The 23,961-nt window shown below is 41.5% G+C and overlaps 2 protein-coding genes across 2 annotated transcripts in view; one reads left to right on the top strand and one right to left on the bottom strand.

Annotated features, from left to right (window-relative positions):
• PITPNC1 (phosphatidylinositol transfer protein cytoplasmic 1) overlaps positions 1-3,411 on the bottom strand; it is a 265,782-nt gene extending 262,371 nt beyond the window's left edge. The window contains exons 1-2 of the mRNA XM_044247596.1: positions 3,367-3,411; positions 3,134-3,230 (exon numbers count right to left, since the gene is read on the bottom strand). The gene's annotated coding sequence lies outside the window, so the exon portion shown is untranslated. The remainder of the gene's footprint in view (positions 1-3,133; positions 3,231-3,366) is intronic.
• Positions 3,412-3,559: 148 nt separating this feature from the next.
• Positions 3,560-23,961, top strand: part of PSMD12 (proteasome 26S subunit, non-ATPase 12) — a 28,941-nt gene continuing 8,539 nt past the window's right edge. Inside the window, exons 1-6 of the mRNA XM_044247594.1 lie at positions 3,560-3,742; positions 13,195-13,254; positions 13,342-13,470; positions 18,938-19,045; positions 20,031-20,135; positions 23,782-23,931. Of these exons, the coding sequence (XP_044103529.1) occupies positions 3,581-3,742; positions 13,195-13,254; positions 13,342-13,470; positions 18,938-19,045; positions 20,031-20,135; positions 23,782-23,931 (714 nt within the window). The 5' untranslated portion in view covers positions 3,560-3,580. The remainder of the gene's footprint in view (positions 3,743-13,194; positions 13,255-13,341; positions 13,471-18,937; positions 19,046-20,030; positions 20,136-23,781; positions 23,932-23,961) is intronic.

Raw genomic sequence — 23,961 nt, 5'->3', positions numbered from 1 at the left:
CCTTTTCAGGATTGTCACTGGATACCCAGTAGGGCCCTCGAACTTAACATAGCCAAAACTGGGCTTCTGTCCTGTTCTGTCCGATTTGCTTATCCCTAAACTGCTCCTTCTTGGTCAATGGCAACCCCCTCTTTCCAGACACTCGGCCAAAAAATCTTGTGGACATATTTGACCTCTCTCTACCCCCACGGTCAATAGCAAATCTGATCTTGGCTCTACTTTCAGGTTATCTCCAGGATCTAGCCCTTTCTCGTACCTTCGTCCAAGCCCCCATCATTTTCCTCCTAAATTATTGCAATAACTTCCCAGCTAGTCTCCCAGCTTCTGTTCAACCTAGTCACCACACAGCAGCCAGAATGATCCACTGTGTAAGTCAGCTCATGCTGCTCCTTTGCCTAAAACCCCTGCTGGCTTCCTATTTTTTTTTTTCTGGCTTCCTATTTTATTCAGATTAAAAACCAAGCCTTTATAACGGTCAAAACTTCATCTCCTGCAACTCTTGCCCTCACTCATTCCGGTCTTCAGACAAGCTGGGGTGATCTGATTGCTCTCCCCTTAGGGTTCATGCTCTCGCCTCAGCCGGCAATCTTCTTCCCCTATCTGCAAGACTCCGTTCCTGGAGTCTTGCTCAGACTGTGAAGCATGTCATGCTTGGTCTCAAGGTTGGGAGTTCGAGCCCCAGGCTGAAGGTCCGCCTCCCGAACCCCCATTCGAATGTTCACAAAGGTGGGAACTTTGGGTCCAATGTGTGCATGGTCAATAAGCTGAATGTGTCGGACATGCCAAATATGAAAACATAGTCGTTAATATAGAGACCCACGAGTTCAAATAATTAGCATCATGATATACATTACCATGTTTTTTCAATCAGTATTTCTCTCTGTTGTGGAGAACAGACCTCGGTGCTCTGGAGCAGTAACTCGAAGACAGAGTTTGGGTTTACAGAAGGAAGAGTTTATTACTTTGCCTGGCAATGGAGGCTGCAGCCGACTAATGGCTCCGAAAACTGCAAGCCTGCCTGGGGTATAAAGGCTGAGGGGTTTTATAGGAAAATACAGGATCGGGGCGGTTTTGATAGGAATCTGGTCCATGCTGCCAGCTGGGTAGGTCACGTCTTCAAGGTGGTCTCATGACCAGTGCTGGCACTGGCCATGAGTCTGTTACTAAGTATATATTGAGGTCAGCAGGATGTCAATACTGGTAAGGAATTCCTGGAACAAAGGATTCTACAGAAAGACAAATGAAGGGGAAGGGGAGGAGGAGGCTTCAAGAATGAGGAAGAAAAAAATTCGTTCAGTTTAAAAAGCATGTCCATCTTTTCTTCTTTTATTTCATTGTTATTTATTTTTAAGTCATCTCTACTGTCCAAGTGAGGCTTGAACTCGTGACCCCAATCTTTTTTTTTTTTCTAAAGATTTTATTTATTTATTTGACAGAGAGAAATCACAAGTAGACGGAGAGGCAGGCAGAGAAAGAGAGAGAGGGAAGCAGGCTCCCTGCTGAGCAGAGAGCCCGATGCGGGACTCGATCCCAGGACCCTGAGATCATGACCTGAGCCGAAGCGGCTTAACCCACTGAGCCACCCAGGCGCCCCAATGACCCCAATCTTTTTTATTTTTTAAATCTCTCAGCCCAACATGGGGCTTGAACTCTGGACCTCAACTGAGGACTGCGGACTGAGGACTGAGACAGCCAGATGCCCCAACTAGTGTGTCCATCTTAACTTCCATCTATCTTTACGTTTCTATAAAGGTTTCATTTCTACCTTTCAGATTCCTTCTTCTTCTCCTTTTTTTTTTTTTTAAAGATTTTATTTATTTATTTGTCAGACAGAGATCACAAGTAGGCAGAGAGGCAGGCAGAGAGAGAGGAGGAAGCAGGCTCTCTGCAGAGCAGGAGCCTGCTTCCTCCTCTCCCTCTCTCTCTCTCTGCCTACCTGTGATCTCTATCTGTCAAACAAATTTAAAAAAAAAAAAAAAAAGTGGGATGCTCAAACAACTGAGCCCCCAAGGCACCCCAGCACAAAAAATTTCTAAGAATTCTCCTATGTGAGAAACAATGGAAGATAGTACTTTCATATAGACAGAACTTTACTAAGAAGTTGTACACCAGTTTGGAAAAATCATGCCACCCACAGTGAGCCCTTATGATGCATGGGGAACCAATGAAAACATATCTATTGCAGTTTTGCTTTGTTGTTATATACATGTATAAGCAAATGACTACTTTTTGTTATCTCCTACGATAGACAAATTTAGCCTTTATATTTTGAAGTTTTATTTATGTATTTACTTAAGTAATCTCTACACTCAAGGTGGGACTGAAACTCACTACCCTGAGATCAAGAGTTGCATGCTCCTTGGACTGCGCCAGCCAGGCACTCCTTACCTTTGTATTTTCACATGCATATTCTTCTGCTGTTTTGCAGTGCTTCTCCTTCACATCACAGCTAGGATGTTTTGTTCTTGTTTTTAATTATGTGTGCAGATGGGTTATAGCATCCATGACTCTGATTACAGGACAGTAAAAACAAACCACCACCACCACCACCACCACCACAAAACAGGGTCTATTCAGCATTTGGAAAGGGATGCTGGTGCTGATTAAATTCACTAACAGGTAGACCGTTCCAAGATTTCCCATTTGCATGGGAGGCTACTGCTGACAGTTTGACCTCACTTTCAAACATCCTCAACTTTTTTTTTTTTTTAAGATTTTATTTATTTATTTGACAGAGATCACAAGTGGGCAGAGAGGCAGGCAGGGGGAGGGGGAAGCAGGCTCCCTACTGAGCAGAGAGCCCGATGTGGGGCTCGATCTGGGGACCCTGAGATCATGCCCTGAGCCAGAGGCAGAGGCTTTAACCCACTGAGCCACCCAGGTGCCCCTTCATCCTAAACTTTTTAATAGGGACCCAGATGGTGCTAACGATAATGAAAACTTGTACGGTCCTTAAAAATTGAAATAACCTCGCATATACATGATCTCGCTTGATGCTCACCAGGGTCCTACAGAGAAAGCCAATAACATGTCTTTCTAAAGATTCTTCTTATTCACGTAGCGGATTATAGTAAAAATGAAAATAAACAAACAAACAAAAAATACTTGTTTTATCACCGAACCGCTGTCATACCTTCTCTCTGAGGTCTGAGAGGTGCCACAGATTATAATCACCAAGACTTTCAACCAGATGAAACTTGAGAACTTCTCTCTTCAGGGTTTATTTCAGCCTGCCCATGCAGAGATGAGAACAGTGAGATCCAACAACAGTTAAGCAACTTGACTACAGTTCTGAGAAATAGTATTTCAAAGCAGGAATGTAAGACTGTATGGGGCGGTCTATTCTGTGACACTAGCTTTCCTCACCGCAAATCTGGGACAAAAAGTCACCGAGCCAAAACCGGACGTGAGCAGCAGGGGCGAGGGTGAGCCCCCGCCCCAACCCCGCCCCCTAACCCCGCCCCCCAGGGCTGCCCGCGGCAGTGCCCGACTGACGGCCAGCGCAGGGGGCCTCGTGGGGTCCTTCGCGCGGGCTCCCGACGCGCTGCCTGAGCGGGTGCGCAGGCGGCTTCCGGTGTGGATGACGAGTGGTGGCCGAAGCAGGGGGACATCTAGGGACGTTCAGGCAGGGACCATGGCGGACGGCGGCTCGGAGCGGGCTGATGGGCGCATCGTCAAGATGGAGGTGGACTACAGCGCCACGGTGGATCAGCGACTGCCGGAGTGCGAGAAGCTGGCCAAGGTGAGGGGAGGCCGGCTGGCTGTTGGCGGGCGCCAAGGGCTGAGTCACGGCGCGGAGCTTGCTTAGGCCTCAGGGGGCCTGCTGGCTGGAGGGCGCGTCCCCCACTGCCTGCCGAGCCCGAGTTGGGCCTGCTTGAGTAGCAGATCCCAGGTCCGCTCCGCAGCGGGAGTATGCTAGTGCATACAGCTTCCCAAACCCTCCCCAGGAGAGATGGCCACTTCCCGGAGGAGTTGGGGCCCCATAGTACTTTTTGCTTTTTCTTGGTACTGTGTAACGTTTATTTTAGTAGATTCCCAGGCTTTCAGGCCGCTTGAGCGTTCAGGCTAGATGAGAGAGTTGAGTTCTAATGCTCTTGCTGAATCAAATTTGTGTTAAGTTGTTTATGGATCATGGGATGTTCCTGGCTTTTGGCCAGGAGAAGGGGTAGTAAAATGATAGGACAATGGTGGTTAGCTCAGGAGTCTTGCCATTAAGAAGTTCCTATACATCACGAATTAGACGAGTCAGGCAGGGTGATGAGTGTCACACAGGTAAAAGCGTGCCATTAGAACACAGACAAGGAAGCTGTTCTTTCTTACTGGTGGGATAAGGGAAGGTTTTACAGAGAAGTTGATGTTTTATTGGGCCTTAAAGAAGATTGGGATAGGGAGGAATCGTCCCAGGAACGGGAACTGCAGAAATAAAGACAGATAGTCACAGAAGTGCAGAATAACCTCATTAGGGGAGGTCGTGAACAGTGGTTTAGCCCAACTGCTTATCTCCCCTGGAACAGAAATTTAACTTGATCCTAACATTCATTCCCCCCACCATGTGCCAGGGAACTTTATGTATCATTTTACATAGAGAGAAACCAAGGTGGGGAGTTTCTTGTGGAATGTTATGGTTAGTAATATCACGGGGGGGTTCAAAACTAGGTTTGTCTGACTAGGGTTTGGATGGTTGTTAAATCAACTCCCATCATGGGCTGTTGGCAAGAATCCTTACGCTCAGACCTCATTAAATTTCTTGATCAATCCAGCCACAAATATTTACTGCTATTCACCTGGGATGCATGTACTAATAGAGTTGTTTTTGTCCCTTAAGATACTTACTGCATAAATGTACTTAAGTATACTAAATTCAGGGACAGGAGGAGCATCAAGTATTTCACAGTAGTGTTTCCTAGAAACCTTTTCAGTACTTCCCTTTTTTCTGATAAAGGATTTTTTTAAAAAGATTTTTATTTATTTATTTGACAGACAGAGATCACAAGTAGGCAGAGAGGCAGGCAGAGAGAGAGGAGGAAGCAGGCTCCCCGCTGAGCAGAGAGCCTGATACGGGGCTCTATCTCAGGACTCTGGGATCATGACCCGAGCCAAAGGCAGAGGCTTTAACCCACTGAGCCACCCAGGCGCCCCTCTGATAAAGGATTTAATAGAGCTTTACAAAAGACAGGGATAGGGAAAGATGATACATCTGAATTTCTTAACTTCAGTACACTTGTTGGAGGGGTGCCATAAATTCATCTCTGTACTTACTGGCAGCTAGTGTGAAGAAACTTCATGTATATAAGGGCTGGGAAACACCGGTAGTGCCAGACAGATAAAAATCACTGGCATTTAGTGAGTTCTTTCTACAGTGCCACTCTTCTGAGTGCTTACATGCATTAGTTCGTTCTGTCCTCACCTTAGCCCCACGTGATAGGTACTGTTCTTATTTTACAGACGTGAAAACAGTTTAAGAGAAGTTGAGTCACGTGCTCCGAGGTCTTACGGCTAGTAAAGTGGTGGGGCCAGGATGCAAACCAAGCCGACTGATTTTGGAGCTTGTGCTCCCACCATGCTTTCCTGCCTAGTGAGCCAAGTGTAATGAAAACCTGAATTTCTGAGCACCTGTCTAGGGAAAGGGGGCATTAATCTTCACCTCCAGTTAATCTTTGCCTATTGGGGATGAAGGCCAAGCCTGTCAACTCTTCTAATTTGAGGGAGAATTGAGGAATATGGAGTTTTTTATATGAATTGCCTCAATATTCAGAAACTGGACACAAATCTGTTTTAAAACACATTTGAGCCAGAGGCGCCTGGATGGCTCAGTGGATTAAGCCGCTGCCTTCGGCTCGGGTCATGATCTCAGGGTCCTGGGATCGAGTCCCACGTCGGGCTCTCTGCTCAGCAGGGAGCCTGCTTCCCTCTCTCTCTCTCTGCCTGCCTCTCCATCTACTTGTGATTACTCTCTGTCAAATAAATAAATAAAATCTTTAAAAAAAAAAAACACATTTGAGCCAATACCACATAGATTAAACAAAACATACGTACAAGCCAAAGTCACCCCCTGAACCACCACTTTGGAAGTCATAGATTGCTAGTGTCCAAAGGAAGAAACCATTTGCTTTAAAGAAGGACAACTATTTCTAAAACAGACCTGGGAGAAAAAAAAATCTTGCCTTTACTGATTTCTTCTGATAGCCTACTGTCTGTAGTCAGTGCTAGACATGGTGGGTGGAGACTGTAAAGATTGTCATTAGACAAAGCTCTTGCCCTCAGATAGCTTATAGGCCTGTAAGGAAAAAAAAATTCACTGTTACAGTTGTAGTAATCGTATGTATGGCATTTATGTAAGACATTGTGGTTAGTTCAGGATGGTTGAAAAGACTTACAAACTCAGATGCCTTCTTAGGTGTCAGATTGGTAACAGAAACGTTTAGAACAGGGAGTGTTGGGGCCTCTTAAACTAGATAAGGGGCGCCTGGGTGGTTCAGTGATCTCAGGGTCCTGGGATCAAGCCCCGCATCGGGCTCTCTGATCAGCGGGGAGCCTGCTTCTCCCTCTCTCTCTGCCTGCCTCTGTGCCTACTTGTGATCTCTGTCTGTCAAATAAATAAATAAAATCTTAAAAAAAAAAAAACTAGGTAAAATTAAAGCCATTGGATTTTTTTAAAGCCATTTAAAGCCAAAACATGGCACAGTTATGGATTATTTTTGTGAAGGAGGCAGGTGGAGGGCTTGGATGGCAGGGTATAAGTGTTTTTATTTTTTAATGCAAACCACATTTTTCAGGTTTTGGATTAGATGGTTGTCTTACCATCTAGTTAATATATTTTTTTAAGATTTGTTTCTTTGTTTTGTCTTTTATTTTTTTAAAAGGTTTTATTTATTTATTTGACAAAGAGTGAAAGCTTGTTTGTGAGTGCAGGTGCCCAAGCAGGGAGAGAGGCAGGCAGAGGGAGCGGGAGAAGCAGGCGCCCCCTGAGCAGAGAGCCCGATGCGGGACTCCATCCCAGGACCCTAGGATCTTGAGCTGAGCTGAAGGCAGATGCCTAACCAACTGAGCCACCCAGGGGCCCATATAGAACACTTCAGCATACGTTCTTCAGTTTTGTACTTTGAGCCTATCAATAAAACTAAAGAAAATTTTACTGTTTTTACTTTACTTGTTTGAAAACTAAGGTTCTTGCAGCTTAAGTGGTTTATCCAAGGTCTGCAGCCAAGCCAGATCAGGCTCAGGTCTCCTGGCAGGAGGTAGTGTTTTTTTATGCTACATCCTACAACCTCTTTACGAGACTTACCTTTGTACTTAATTTCCTTAAGACATTTTTTATTTTTTTTTAACCCACTGAGCCACCCAGGCGCCCCAGTGTACCTATATTTTTAAAAAATACTTGTTTATTTGGGAGAGAGAATCCACACAAGCAGGGCAAGGGGCAGAGGGAGAGAGGGAAGCAGACTCCCCACTGAGCAGCGAGCTGGATGCAGGGCTCGATCCGAGGACCCTGGGATCATAACCTGAACTGAAGGCAGACGCTTAACTGACTGAGTCACCCAGGCACCCCTGCCGTGTACTTTCTATGTAATGTTAACTGTTGTGATGATGATAATATATTCCAGGCATATCTTCCTAGGTATTGCTTTAATCCTTACAGCAACTCTGTGGGACAGGAATTATTATTATGCTCAATTCACTGAAAAGAAAATTAAGAGTCAGAAAGGGTAATTGTCTTGCCCAAGGTAACACAATGGTAGATATGGCATTTAGACCCAAGCAGTCTGGCTACAGAGCCTGTGTTTTTAACCATTACATTCTGACGCCTCTGTGATTGGTATTTGAGGTTGGTAATATAATAAGAGTGATACTAGTTCATGGTAACTAGTTCATGGTTAGTGCTTCATCCTGGTAACAGTTAGTGCTTCACCCTTGTATTAATTTAAAGAAGGCCTTTTCTGAACTGTAACTGTGTAGTACTTAGCAGTTCTTAATACACAGGAGGATCACGACCACCTTCTTGATTATGGTTTTTTGGTATGTGGATATTTGGGGATTATTTACGTTCTTGAATTGAATATATCCTTTGGTTCTCCTTCTTCATGTCTTTCCATTTGGTTAGCTACAGCCTCTTCTCAAGGTTAATGTAAAAAATAAAGAGGAGATGAAGTGTAAAACAGTTAACAGCTTGGACAAAAAGATCCCTTTATGAAATAGGTCATGTGGGGCACCTGGGTGGCTCAGTGGGTTAGCCCTCTGCCTTCGGCTCAGGTCATGATCTCAGGGTCCTGGGTCAAGCTCTCTGCTCAGTGGGGAACCTGCATCTCCCCCACCCTATCTGCCTGCTTGTGATCTGTCAAATAAAGAAAATCTTAAAAAAAAAAAAAAGAAAGAAAGAAAGAAATAGGTCATGTGAAACCATTGGATTGGCATTACATTTCAGGTCTTGGCCTTTTTCTTACTTATTTTTGTTGTTTAACAAAAGATTAAAAGATTGGATCATTAAATCCAATTGATTAAATCCATTGATTTAATGATCCAAAAAATTGGATCATTAAAAGATTGGATCCATTTAAGAGTTAAAGGACACAAACATACAGGACTCACAGATACCCAACATGTCATTTACCTCATTTACAAAGATGATTTTAATGGGAAAAATGAGGCACAATGAGACAAAATGAGACACCGCTCCAATGAGTTACTTTTTGTTTTTTTAAGATTTTATTTATTTGACAGAGATCACAAGTACGCAGAGAGGCAGGCAGAGAGAGAGGATCCCAGGACCCTGGCATCACGACCCAAGCCAAAGGCAGAGGCTTTAACCCACTGAGCCACCCAGGCACCCCTAACAAGTTGGTTTTGATAGCTCTGACCATCTCACTCCTCTGAGTTGAAAAGCAAGATCAAGGAGGTGGAGTTTAAAGAAGTATGAAAGAAAGGAAGATGGTTAGCCATAGCATTGAACATGGAAGAATGAGAGAAAAAAGTGGCATGATGAGAAAATAGGGAATTGTATTTAATGAAGTTGATGGTAGTGTCCCTCAAGTAGCACTGAGTTGCCAGCCATGTAACTTGTCACATCCTGACAGTAAGAATCAGGAATTCTAAGCCATTAAGGTCATCTATAGTTCTGGTCATCGTCAATGCATACTTTGTACAAGTTGGTGCATGGGAAATGATCAAACATGGTCCAGACCTGGAGGAAATTATAGGCCATTTAGGAGGCACGACATGCTTATTAGTAACTGGTGCAAGGGATAAAGGGATGTCCCATAATATCTACAGAAGCAACATGATGTGCTTTGGCAGGGATGGAGCACTGAGTTGCAGTGGGGAACAGTATAGATACAGTCCCTGCTCTTAGCAGAATTTACATCCTAATGAGATAAGGAAGACAGTGTTAAAATAGAGCAGAGTTTGGAGTCATTACAAAGCAGAAAGTCAGTGGACTTGTGAGTAAAAGAAGGAAGTGCTAAATACTGACTATGGGGAGTTATTTAAGAATGCTTTCCTGAGAAGGTGATAGCTGATGTTTTGTTGGTACCTAATAGCCCAGGGCTCTAGACTGGTATGTGATTCCTTCACATGCAGAGGGCCCTTCTTAAAAACCCAAACTCTGGGTGTGCCAGAGTGGTTCAGTCAGTTAAGTGTTTGCCTTTGGCTCAGGTTATGTTCCTGGGGTTCTGGGATTGAGCCCGCATTGGGCCCTCCACTCAGCAGTAAGTCTGTTTCTGTTTCTTTCTCGCACTCTAATCTCTCTCACTTTCTCTCTCAAATAAAATCTTCAAAAAAAAAAAATACTTCTGAATTAAAATACCGTAAACTATACTTTGTGGATTATAGTCACATGACTAATAGTAATTGCAAAAGTGACAGGTAACCATTAACAGTATTTTGCATTTTAACTATTTTTGCACTGCATTTGTTGCCAGATAGTAACCATTTCCCCGAATGGAAATTACTTTGATGGAAGCAAAGGTGTGATTTAAACTAGTTACGGTTTGGTGTTGTGGAGGGAGGGAACACTGGACCAGGAGGCAAGAGCCCTGGGTTTTGGTTCTGCTGATAAGTTTTGTGGCTGAGCTGTTTAGTCCTTAGTCATCATACTCTAAAATGAGATGATCAGATTAAATAATCTGCAACAGTCTTTATAGTTCTAAGATTCTTTGATTTTTTTTTTCTAAAGATTTTATTTATTTGACACAGACACAGCAAGAGAGGGAACACAAGCAAGGGGAGTGGGAGAGGGAGAAGCAGGCTTCCCGCTGAGCAGGGAGCCCAATGTGGGGCTCCATCCCAGGACTCTGGGATCATGACCCGAGCCGAAGGCAGACGCTTAATGACTCAGCCACCCAGACACCCCGATTCTTTGATCTTTTATGATTTATTAGTCTTTAACTTTGAAGAATTTGTGGATTTGTTCTTTGTTTTTTTCCTCTGATGGACATTTAGTCAGCATTTATCATACACATGAATCTAGAGAGTATGCAGAACTGATGTTCCCCCTTTGCCTTGTTACAGTGCTAGTAATCATACATGTTTCAGATTTAATTACAGTAGTCATACAGATTTCAGAGTTAAAGTTCAAATAATGGCTGCACAGTACATACTCTGTGCTCCATAGACAATTCATGGAATTTTGGAAATGGAAAATATGGAAAGAGTATTTTGAAAAGTCCAAACACTATTTGTGTCCTTAATTCAAAAACTATTTGTTTCTCTCATCAATAAAAGAGTAATACTCAGGGGCGCCTGGGTAGCTCAGTGGGTTAAAGCCTCGACCTTCGGCTCAGGTCGTGATCTCAGGGTCCTGGGATGGAGCCCCACATCGGGCTCTCTGCTCAGCAGGGAGCCTGCTTCCTCCTCTCCCTCTGCCTCTCTGCCTACTTGTGATCTCTGTCTGTCAAATAAATAGATAAACAAAATCTTTTTTTTTTTAAAGTAATACTCATTACTTTAAAAGTACTCATTACTTTTAAAGTAATACTCATTACCATCTATACATGTCATTAAAATAAGTTTCAGAGCATCTGGCTGGCTCGGTGGTACATATGGCTCTTGATCATGGGGTTGTGAGTTTGATCCCCACATTGGATATAGAGATTACTTAATGAAATCTTTTAGGGGTGCCTGAGTGGCTCAGTTGGTTAAGCGACTGCCTTCGGCTCAGGTCATGATCCTGGAGTCCCTGGATCGAGTCCCACATTGGGCTCCCAGCTCCACGGTGAGTCTGCTTCTCTGTCTGACCTTCTCCCCTCTCATGCCCTCTCTCTCTCTCAAATGAATAAATAAAATCTTTTTTAAAAATATTTTAAAAAAAAAGACTTTATTTATTTATTTGACAGACAGAGCTCACAAGTAGGCAGGGAGGCAGGCAGAGAGAGAGAAGGGGGAAGCAGTTTCCCCGCTGAGCAGAGAGCCGAATGCGGGGCTTGATCCCAGGACCCTGAGATCATGACCTGAGCCAAAGGCAGAGACTTTAACCCACTGAGCCACCCAGGCGCACCTTGAAAAAAAAATCATTTTAAAAAGGTAAATAAAAATATAATAAATTTCATTTATAGTTAGAAAACCAATTTCAAAATAAAACCCTCATCACTTCTAATTCATTCACTATTATTTAACATTAGTAACTTAAGTACTTGCTGTTTTTTTTGTGGGGAGCTAGTTTTGTGTTTATCACAATGTGGTATGTTTTAGGTTTTTTTTCTTTCTTTCTTTCTTTCTCAGATTTTATTTATTTGTTTGAGAGGACCAAGAGCAAGAGAACGATCCCGGAAGCCTTAGACTGTGACCGGAGCCAAAGGCAGACACTCCTCTGAGCCACCCAGAATATGTGGTTCTTAATAGGATAGCTTATTTTAGTCCTGCTATATTATCATTTAGGTTTATGTCATTTAAATTTTGTTGTTCCCATTTCCTGACATGCATCTCAGAAAAAAATATTTTTGCATGTGAGAGATAGAGGTTATTGTCAGTTGACGGAAAGGGGTATTCATGGTTAAAAGCATGACCTTTGGCCTACCGTATGTGGATAGTCTCAGGTGGACTTCGTTTCTCCTTTTTTTTTTTTTTTTTTTTTTTAAGATTTTATTTATCTATTTGACAGAATGAGAGATCACAGGTAGATAAAGAGGCAGGCAGAGGCAGAGGGGGAAGCAGGCTCCCTGCTAGCAGAGAGCCTGATGCGGAACTTGATATCAGGACCCTGAAACCATGACTTAAGCCAAAGGCAGAGGCTTAACCCACAGAGTCACTCAAGTGCCCCGTCTTCATTTCTTTTAAGCACAATTATAACTCACTTTAAAGTCATTGAAGAATTAGGGGCTCCTGGCTGACTCATTTGGCAGAACATGCAACTCTTGATCTCGGGGTCATGAGTTCAAGCCCCACTCTGGGCATAGAGCTTACTTAAAAAAAAAAAAAAAGTCATTAAAAAATTAAGCCAGGGTTTCTTGTCTTTTCACCACTAAATATCCTTTTTGTTTTTCCTCAAAACTTCATGGTTGGTTTGGTTGGTTTTTTTAAGATTTTATTTATTTATTTGACAGAAAGAGACAGCCAGAGCAGGAACACAGGCAGGGAGATTGGGAGAGGGAAAGCAGGCTTCCCGCTGAGCAGGGCCCTGGAATCATGACCTGAGCTGAGGACAGTCACTTAATGACTGAGCCACCCAGACGCCCCAAGACTTCATGTTTTAAAGTGTTTGTTATGGTGACTTCATAAATCATTCATTTTTTCCATTTTTATTCTTCAAAGGAATGTGTGAATGTCACTTAGATTCTCAGTTCAGAACTAGATAATCTGGTTACCACACTGAGTTGATCAATTAGAATCCAAAACAAAGACTTGACTTTTTTTTTGACTTTGACTTTTTTTCAGGTGTTAAATCATTGTTCTTTTATTCAGTTTCTCTTGGGCATTTTGAAATGCTAAAAACAGCTTATAGGTCCTACTTTGAGAACCACTGACTTAGGTAGGTAGTCCACAGGAAAAGCAAGCACTACCAAGAGGAGAAAAAACAACTAATAGTAGTAGTAGGGGTGGCCGTTTTCCTCTAAAATGAAACTTTTGGTGCTTGCTTCAGCAGCACATATACTAAAATGGAATTTTTGTTTCTTTTCTGTTCAGAAACATCTCATTTTAGACTGGTTTATTTGTTTTGGTGTTGGAGGTAGTGTTTTCATTGTTCATTTTTATTTTTTGTTTTAGGAAGGAAGACTTCAAGAAGTCATTGAAACCCTTCTCTCTTTGGAGAAACAGACCCGCACTGTGAGTAGATGAGAGTAAAAAACCTCAGTTATCATTAATTTCACTTAATAGTGCTCCATTAACTTCAATATATTTTCATTCTTACAGGCTTCTGATATGGTGTCTACATCCCGCATCTTAGTTGCGGTAGTGAAGATGTGCTATGAGGCTAAAGAATGGGATTTACTTAATGAAAATATTATGCTTTTGTCAAAAAGACGGAGTCAGTTAAAACAAGTGAGTTCATGACTACATTTGCATTTAAATAAGGACTTTAGAAAACCGTTCTATGAATCTGCTTTTAAATTTACTGTTAAGTCAGCATTACATTCTAGACAGTTTATAAAAATTCTGTCCATATTTTTATGTCAGCTGTTTTTATGTTTTTTCTTCTAGTTTTTATATATTTGCATATTTTTACAAATTGTGCAGAGTGTTGGTGCAGCTTTGTTCTATTTCCATGTGGCTCCATGTCTTTGTGTTTATTATTTTATTTATTTTTTAAAAAGATTTATTTATTTGAGAGAGATTGTCCACACATGCCCAAGCATGTGGTGTGGGGAGGGGGAGAGGAAAAGAAAGAATCTCAAGCAGACTTGCCACTGAGCAGAGCCTGGCAGGTCTCACAACCCTGAGATCATGACCTGAGCCAAAATCAGGAGCCCCAAACTCAACTGACTGAGCCACCCAAGGCGCCCCTGTTTTTTGCTTTCAAATAAAGGTATTAACATTGTAAAACAGGGTAGTAGTGGAAGGAAAAACAGAAATACGGTATTCTTGTTGAAGTCTCTTGTTTTATTAATTAGTTTACTGCTAGAGTGAACTTAGTGTTAGAGTGGGATAAATTATATTTTGCAAAAAATAAATTGTGTGTTTTTTAGTTAAGTTTGCATGCATATAATTTGTTGTCAAGAATTAACATGCGGGGGCGCCTGGGTGGCTCAGTGGGTTAAAGCACTCTGCCTTCAGCTCAGGTCATGATCCCAGGGTCTTGGGATCGAGCCCCGCATCGGGCTCTCTGCTCAGCGGGGAGCCTGCTTCCCCCTCTCTCTCTGCCTGCCTCTCTGCCTACTTGTGATCTCTGCCTGTCAAATAAATAAATAAAATCTTTAAAAAAAAAAAAAAAAGAATTAACATGCGGCGGGGGGCCGCCTGGGTGGCTCAGTGGGTTAATAAGCCTCTGCCTTCGGCTCAGATCATGATCTCAGGGTCCTGGGATCCAGCCCCACATCGGGCTCTCTGCTTGACAGGGAGCCTGCTTCCCCTTCACTCTCTGCCTGCCTCTCTGCCATCTTGTGATCTCTCTCTCTGTCAAATAAATAAAATAAAATCTTTAAAAAAAAAAAAAAAAAGAATTAACATGGAGGGGTGTCTGGCTGGCTCAGTTGGTAAAGTGCATGACTCTTAATCTCTGGGTTGTGAATTTGAGCCCCACGTTGGGTGTAGAGATTACTTAAAAATAAGATCTAGGGCGCCTGGGTGGCTCAGTGGGTTAAGCCGCTGCCTTCGGCTCGGGTCATGATCTCGGGGTCCTGGGATCGAGTCCCGCATCGGGCTCTCTGCTCAGCGGGAAGCCTGCTTCCCTCTCTCTCTCTGCCTGCCTCTCCATCTACTTGTGAATTCTCTCTGTCAAATAAATAAATAAAATCTTTTAAAAAAAAAAAAAGATCTAAAATTAATACAAATTTGAGGCAGTCTAGTATATATGAATGAAATTCATTTAAATGTGTCTTTTACTGCTCAAGTCTGTGGTGTGAGAGACTATCATAGAGTCAGCTGAGAAACTGGCATAGATGAACCATTGTCTTCCTCTGATTTTCTTTCTTTCTTTCTTTTTTTAAGATTTTATTTATTTACTTGAGAGAGAGCATGAGAGGGGAGAGGGTCAGAGGGAGAAGCAGACTCCCTGCAGAGCTGGGAGGCTGATGCTGGACTCAATCCCGGGACTCCAGGATCATGACCTGAGCTGAAGGCAGCCACTAAACCAACTGGGCCACCCAGGCACCACCCCTTCCTCTGATTTGCTAAGATATTTGCTTTTTTTTTTTTTTTTCCTATTGCAGGAGATAAGTACTTTATTATTTTTTATTAACATATAATGTATTATTTGTTTCAGGGGTACAGGTCTGTGATTCATCAGTCTTACACAATTCACAGCACTCACCATAACACATACCTTCCCCAGTGCTAACAGGTTTGCTTTCTATAGGACAGTTTGGAAAGGGCTGCTTATTTATTTGTCTGGAGGCACCCTGGGTTAAAGTAAACAAAAATATGTGTTTATTATAGTACTAGTGCCATTCAAAGCACATATCCAAAAACACAGATTATTAATAGAGCCATAACATTTCAGAGCTAGTAGAAAGGACTGTTAAACTTTGTTGCTTCTCTGATTGAGAAACTGACATTTTTATGTAAGACATTTATATGTAAGCCAGGTAACCTCTAGTTCAGTGCACAATGTAAATCACAAGTGACATTGGTACATCTTTAGCAGGATGATTTGTTTTGTAAAAGTTAGACACATGGGGCACCTGGGTGGCACAGTGGGTTGAGCAGCTGATTCTGGATTTCAGCTCAGGTCATGATCTCAGAGTCGTAGGATGGAGCCCTGCATCAGGCTCTGCACTCAGCTCTGACTCTGCTTGTCCCTTTCCCTCTGCTCCTCCCCCAGCTTGCTCTCTTAGAGACACTCTCTCTCAAATTAATAAGATCGCAAAAAAAATAAAAGTTACACACTCACACAGCAATATAGAATGAATGACATGGAACAGTGAGTGGCACTAGGAGACGTGAAAGGAGGGGAGAGGGTTTTGATTAGGTTTGTCAGGGACGCTTCCTGGAGGAAAAAGAGTTTGAGCCAGTCTCGAAACTGGCTAATGGAGTGGGGCTCTTCTTTTCGCTGTGACAGGTGTCGTCTTAGCTCCAGAAAGTGCTTCAGGACTCAAAATGTGCCTCTCCTTTTCCCATAATTACTCTTTACCTAAAACTTTTCTTTTTCCATGACCAGACTTAGAAAGTAATGATTTTCTTAAAATAACCTTTTCTAGATTGCTTAAAATTAATGGTTTCTAATTCACTGTCTGTCACTTGAGCCCAGGGGGTAAGCCTCACTCCAACCATGACTTACCTAATGACTTGTATTTTTTTCAAGAAACAGCAGGATGTTCACTTACCATTTGAATATTGATATAATTGTTTGTTTTGTTTTTCTTGTACCCCATCTGATTTCTGTTAATGTAGTTTTTGCACAGCTTTTAGAATTACTAAGTTGTATGCCCTTCTAGAAATCATGGTTATAATTAGTGTTACAGGAATCATTTTTTGAGATACAAGGTGTCCCAGAGCCTTGCACTTATTGAAAGAGTTCTGTTTTATAATAAAACCTTCACTTTCTGGAACTCCTGTGTCTCTGAACAGCCAGTTTTTCAGATAATTAGAAGTTCAACCCAAGCTACATGAATATTGTTTTTCAAGGAAATCTTCACAGGATAGACCATGGGATTTTTTTTATTTTTATTTATTTATTTTTTAATCATGGTTGAGATATAGTTGACAGAAGGTATTGTTAACTTTTCTGCTGTCTTAAACGAAATATGCATTTCCTTGATGTCAGAGAGTCCTGGTTACTATTCTCAATTATTATGATAATTGATAATGCTGTTTAGAATCTATATTAGAGGTTGCAAACTATAGGCCACAGACCAGATGACATCTGCTGGCTCTGTAATAAAGGGTTTTTATTTTGTTTTGTTTTGTTTTAAGATTTTATTTATTTATTTAACAGACACAGATCACAAGTAGGCAGAGAGGCAGGCAAAGAGAGAGTAAGAAGCAGGCCCCCTGCTGAGCAGAGAGCCCGATGTGGGACTCAATCCCAGGACCCTGGGATCATGACCTGAGGCAGAGGCCTCAACCCATTGAGCCACCAGGTGCCCCCTGTAATAAAGGTTTTTTAAAGAGTCACCCATTTGTTACTCATGGGCAGCTTTGTAGTTACAAAGGCAGAGGTGAATATTTGCCACAGAGACCCTATGGCCCACAAAGTTTAAAATATTTACTATGGGGACGCCTGGGTGGCTCAGTTGGTTGGACGACTGCCTTCGGCTCAGGGCGTGATCCTGGAGTCCCGGGATCGAGTCCCGCATCGGGCTCCCAGCTCCATGGGGAGTCTGCTTCGCTCTCTGACCTTCTCCTCGCTCGTGCTCTCTCTCACTGTCTCTCTCTCTCAAATAAATAAATAAAATCTTAAAAAAAAAAAATATTTACTATGTAAATACTTACTGAAATTCACCAAAATGTTTTGCTGACCTCTGACCTAGATGATAGAATGTTCGAGCTAGAGGTAATGTAGTCCAACCCATTTATATTATCTGTGAGGAACCTGGGGTGGGGGTACGTGACCGTCAATGTCATATTTTATTGAGGGGACTATGGGTGACCATGGCTTCTTCTTCCTGCCCAGAGGTAGAACTATTTAATCTTCTGCTCTGCCCCTGATTCTTTTCTTCAGTCACAGTATCTGTTGGCTGTGACTCCATTGTGTTCACAGCCACTGTTGAACTCTGCTTTTCTCTTCTCTTTCTCTCCCCTTTCATATTTTACAGCTCCTTCTGTGCTTTTTTGCTAGGTCTCAAAAAAAAAAAGCTATTTAGGAAGGCTTTTTCAGATTTTACTTATTTATTTGAGAGAGACAGAGAACGTAAGTGGAGAGCTGAAGAAGGAGCCCAATGTAGGGCTCGATCTCAAGACCCTGAGATCATAATTGAGCTGAAGGCAGATACCTAACCAGCTGAACCGCCCAGGCACCCCATCTAGGAAGCCGCCTTTTTTTTTTTTTTTTTAGATTTTATTTATTTATTTGACAGAGATATCACAAGTAGGCAGAGAGGCAGGCAGGCTCATGACCTGAGCTGAAGGCAGAGGCTTTAACCCACTGAGCCACACAGGCACCCCTAGGAAGCCTTCTAATAGACATCTTCAGATACCCCTTTGTGTCATCAGTTCACTATTTGTAGTGGAGAGGGGTAAAGTCTTTCATCTGAGGTTTTCCTGACCTTTTTGAGTTTATTACTAGGTGTTCAGTACTCCTTAGCTATCAGAGACATTTTTTTCAAGATCTTATTTAAGAGAGAGAGAGTACATGCAGGGGAGGGGCAAAAGCAGTCTCCCCAGTGAGCAGCAGGGAGCCCATTGCGGGGCTCTATCCTTGGACCCTGGGAGCATGACCTGAGCTGAAGTCAACTAACTGACTGAGCCACCCAGGTGCCTCCTGTCGGAGGCATTTTAAATTTTTTTTAAAGATTTTATTTATTTGACAGCACAAGCAGTGAGAGAGGGAGAGGGAGAAGCAAGACTTCTGCAGCAGGGAGCCCAAGGCGGGGCTTGATCCCAGGACCCTGGGATCACGACCTGAGCTGAACGCAGTCGCTTAACGAATTTAGCCACCCAGGTGCCCCATGAATTTTTTAAACACAAGCTCTACACCCAGCATGGGGCTTGAACTTATAACTCTGAGATCAAGAGTTGCATGCTCTACAAACTAAGCCAGCCAGGCACTCCATATGTTTTTTTGATAGGCATTTCCATTTCTAGGATTGCTTGGGAAGACTAGATTTGAACATAGCTCTTCCATCAATGAAATACTTTCTTTTTAACTATATAAGGAATGACTCTTACTTATGAATAGTTTTTATTATTTTAGGCTGTTGCAAAAATGGTTCAGCAGTGTTGTACTTATGTTGAGGAAATCACAGACCTTCCAATCAAACTTCGATTAATTGATACTCTACGAATGGTTACAGAAGGGAAGGTAAGTTCTCCATTGGTTTAACTCACAGTGGAAAGTCCTGTCTTTTCTATTTTCAGAGATTGTTATATAGACATTATATCAATAGGTGTGTATTTTTTAAATTATTTTTATTAACATATAATGTATTATTTGCCCCAGGGGTACAGATCTGTGAATCATCAGGCTTACGCATTTCGCAGCACTCACCATAGCACATACCCTCCTCAACTGTATATATTTTTTAAGATCACAAAATAGATCATCACCTTGATTGAACCATTATCTTTGTACATTTCCTTCTGGTATCTTCCCATATACAAATGAATGTATTTATTTATTTTTATATATATATTTCATAGATTTTGTGTTTAAGTAATCTCTTCACCCATCGTGGGGCTCGACACATGACCTGGAGATCAAGAGTCACATGTTCTTCCAAATGAGCCGTCCAGGCACCCCCAAATGAAAATATTTAAATAGTGGCAGTCTTGATATATCCAGGTTTTTCTAGGAATTAGTGATCTTACCCCAAGTTTACATGTGGTAATAATGAATCAAAGATAAAGCTAATTCTTCACCCTAGCCTGATCTTGAGATGGCTAAGGTTTCACTCTACTATTTAAAATAATACTATTTAAAATAATAAAGAGTACTGGGGAGCCTGGCTGGCTCAGTTCATTAGAGCAAGTTGACTCTTGATCTTGGAGTTTGAGTTCGAGCCCCATGTTGGGTGTAGAGCTTACTTTAAAAAAAAAAGTAATAGCATATTCACAGTGTAAGTTTAATTTTCAAAATTTCACCGTCTTGCCAGAATCCATTTGTGTTTCTTTGATCCCTTTTTAATAACATGATATTAACATAATAACAGCTGTATTTGTACATGGAGGATAAAATGCACAGTAACTGCAGGTTAAATACTGTTGGGCTTAGTTTGAATAACTCTATCTTTAAAATGTTAATACATTTCCATGGCAATTTTGATAATATAGATTTCTCATATTTGTAGATTTATGTTGAAATTGAGCGTGCTCGGCTGACAAAAACATTAGCAACTATAAAAGAACAAAACGGTGATGTGAAGGAGGCAGCCTCCATTTTACAGGAGTTACAGGTAAGGAGTTATATTTAGAATGTGAAAATCTTTATATTCAGTCAGCAGTATTTCTTGTGGAAATAGCTTATTTTGACACCTTATCACTTATTCAAAACTATCAAGACTAAGAGCAAGCTGTGGAGCATGAGGTTTATTTGGGTACCTGGAAATTATGTAATTAGGGTCCTGATTAAATTTAACTGCTAAAAAAGTTTTGAAGAAAAGTTAGAATCAATGCATTAGTCTTGATTTTGTGCTATTTGAAAATTTTCATTCTCTTAGAACTTAAATAAAATTAGTAATTCAGGTACTGTGTATGCCTTGGGGATTTGCTAATAATCATTAACTTTATTCTGAATGAATATTTGATGGATGGTCAATTTCTAGGCTAAATTTTTTTACCAAAGAAAAATTGCCTCATCATTTGCCGTGTTTCAGGACAAATTTTTAAGAGATCTTTTTTTTTTTTTTTTTAATAGTTTCCTGAATTTTTTTTTTTTTTTTTTAAGATTTTACTTATTTATTTGACAGACAGAGATCACAAGTAGGCAGAGAAGCAGGCAAAGGGAAGAGGAAGCAGGCTCCCCACTGAGCAGAGAGCCCAATGTGGGGCTCGATCCCAGGACGCTGGGATCATGACCTGAGCCGAAGGCAGAGGCTTTAACCCACTGAGCCACCCAGGTGCCCCCACAATACTATTTTTATCCCCATTTTTCTGCCAAGGAAACTGAAACTGAAAGGGATTAAGTAATGTGTCTAAAGTCATTGCCAAGAAGTGGTAAAGTTCAGATTCATACTAGTTCTGTTTGGGTTCAGGCTTCTTTTCTTCTTCTGAATTAAAAGACTTTGTGTTTTAGAGCAATTTTAGGTTCATAACAAAGTCGAGTGGCAAGTACAGAAAGTTCCTATATGCCCCCTATGCCACCCCCCCCAATACGCACACACATGCCCAACTTCCCCTTCTACCAACATCCCCCACCAGAGTGGAACATTAGTTATAGTTGATAAACCTACATTGACATGTGGTCACCCAAAGCCTATAGTTGATATTAAGGTTCACTCTTGGTGTTGTATGTTCTGCAGGGTTTTGTTTTGTTTTTTTTAGAATTTTTTTTTTTTTAAAGGATTTATTTATTTATTTGACAGAGAGAGATCACAAGTAGGCAGAGAGGCAGGCAGAGAGAGAGAGGAGGAAGCAGGCTCCCCGCTGAGCAGAGAGCCCGATATGGGACTCGATCCCAGGACGCTGGGATCATGACCTGAGCCGAAGGCAGTGGCTTAACCCACTGAGCCACCCAGGCGCCCCTAGAATTTTTTTTTTTAAGTTTTATTATTTTTTTTAATTATTTGACAGAGAGAGATCACAAGTAGACAGAGAGGCAGGCAGAGAGAGAGGGGGAAGCAGGCTCCCCGCTGAGCAGAGAGCCCGATGCGGGGCTCGATCCCAGGATCCTGAGATCATGATCCGAGCCAAAGGCAGTGGCTTAACCCACTGAGCCACCCAAGCGCCCCGTGTTCTGCAGATTTTGACAAACGTATAATAACCTGTGTTCATCAGTGTAGTATCATATAAAGTAATTTTACTGCCCTAAAAATTCTTTGTGGTCTACCTATTCCTCCCTCCTCCCCATCCCAACCCTGGCAACCACTGATCTTTCTGCTTGTCTGCATAGCTTTGCCTTCAAACTCTGTTTTGAACCAGGAGGACTGTGTGCTTCATGACTCAATATCCTCTGAGATATTCTTGCCCAAAAAAAATCACCTCAATTACAAAAAGCTTCTAGGTTTAACTACCAGTTTACAGGATATACTAGGGGCAAAGGAGCCTCTTAAATGATACCACAGGGATGCAATCAGCATAATTTAGACTCTCGGAAACTATAAGATGATTGACTTGATTTTGTCAACAAATGTCAAGGAAAAAAGAGCCATAAGAAATGTATCTACCAACTGCAAAGTACGAGCCTTATTTGGATTCTGATTTAATTAAAATAAATGAGAGAGATAATTGGGGACTGATTAGATATTTGGTGATATAAGGAATTTTTAGATAACTTCTTTCGAAGTTTATCTTTTAGAGACACATACTGAAATCTATGATAGGTTGTCTGAAGTTTATTCAAAGTAATTGACACATGGAGAGTGGGTAAAGACGTACAAGTGAAACATTGATGGTTCATTGTATCAGTTTTTATTTTCCCTAACAAAAAATTACAAAGAAAACCATGAAATAAAAACCTTTCTCAGATCTAATAATAATAATAATGAAATAGCCTTACTTCAATCCACTTTGCTGTTCTACATTTTATAAATTGACTTGCAATATGTCTATGCCAAATATTAAAAATGTTTTTCATAGTATTCAACATATTTTATTTTCTATATTGTAATTGTATATTTACTATAACTCTACATTCTATATCCATTAGGAGTCATATCAACCTTGTTGTTATCTGAATTTTTAAAAGTCTAGGACCTCTTTTTTCTATAATTTTTTTGTTGTTGTTCATCAGTAGCCTGGAAGTGGCATCTATTTTTGTGTTTAGAATCATCATTTCTTGGGCTCCTGGGTGGCTCAGTGGGTTAAGCGTCTGCCTTCAGCCCATGTCATGGTCCCAGGGTCCTGGAGTCGCACCCCATGTCAGGCTCCTTGCTCAGTGAGGAGTCTGCTTCTCCTTCTCCCTCTGCCTGGCTTGTGCTCACTCTATTTCTCTCTCTCTCTCTCACATAAATAAATAAAATCTTTTTAAAAAATTAATGAACTATTGATGATATACAACAACTTAAATGAATCTTAGTATTCAAAGCATTGTGCTGAATGAACAAAAACATAGTCCTAAGAGGTTGCATTCTGTTTTTTTTGATTTTTTTTTTCCCAAGATTTTATTTATTTATTTGACAGACAAAGATCACAGGTAGGCAGAGAGGCAGGCAGAGAGAGGAGGGGAAGTAGGCTCCCTGCCGAGCAGAGAGCCCAATGCGGGGCTTGATCCCAGGACCCTGGGATCATGACCTGAGCCGAAGGCAGAGGCTTTAACCTAACACTGAGCCACCCAGGCGCCCTTGAATATTCACCCAGGCGTTCTTGATATTCTTTTTTTTTTTTTTTTTAAGATTTTTATTTATTTGACAGATCACAAGTAGGCAGAGAGGCAGGCAGAGAAAGAGGAGGAGGAGGCAGGCTCCCTGCTGAGCAGAGAGCCAGATGTGAGGCTCGATCCCAGGACCCTGGGATCATGACCTGAGCAGAAGGCAGAGACTTTAACCACTGAGCCACCCAGACGCCCCCGTTCTTGATATTCTTGAAAAGCAGCTATACTGTTGGAGAACAGCCCTTCTGAGTGGGGGAAGTATGTGCCTATAAAGGGGCAGATGAGGGAGTTTTGGAACTATACAGAACTATTCTGTATCTTGACTGTGATTACACAAGTCTATACGTATGTTAAAACTCAGAACTTTTTACACCAGAAGAAAAAGAAAATATATTTTCCTATATAATTTTTTTATTTGTAAATTCTTGGAGGAAACTAGCTTTTTATATCATCAGCACTCAGTGTGTGAGAAGCCTCTTACTGTTTGACAGGTGTGAATATTTCCATACATTTAATTATGCAATTTTTAGAAATTATCAAGTATAAACTTATTTGGGGTCTTACTTTGTTAGGTGGAAACCTACGGGTCAATGGAAAAGAAGGAGAGAGTGGAGTTTATTTTGGAGCAAATGAGGCTCTGCCTAGCTGTGAAGGATTACATTCGCACACAAATCATCAGCAAGAAAATTAACACCAAATTTTTCCAGGAAGAAAATACAGAGGTAAGCGTGTCTCCTACTGCAAGTTTACTT

The sequence above is a fragment of the Neovison vison genome, chromosome 5 (genome assembly GCF_020171115.1).
Source record: "Neovison vison isolate M4711 chromosome 5, ASM_NN_V1, whole genome shotgun sequence".
Lineage (NCBI taxonomy): Eukaryota > Metazoa > Chordata > Mammalia > Carnivora > Mustelidae > Neogale > Neogale vison.
The sequence above is the reverse complement of the archived record's forward strand: the minus strand, read 5'-3'. Positions and strand labels throughout refer to the sequence as shown.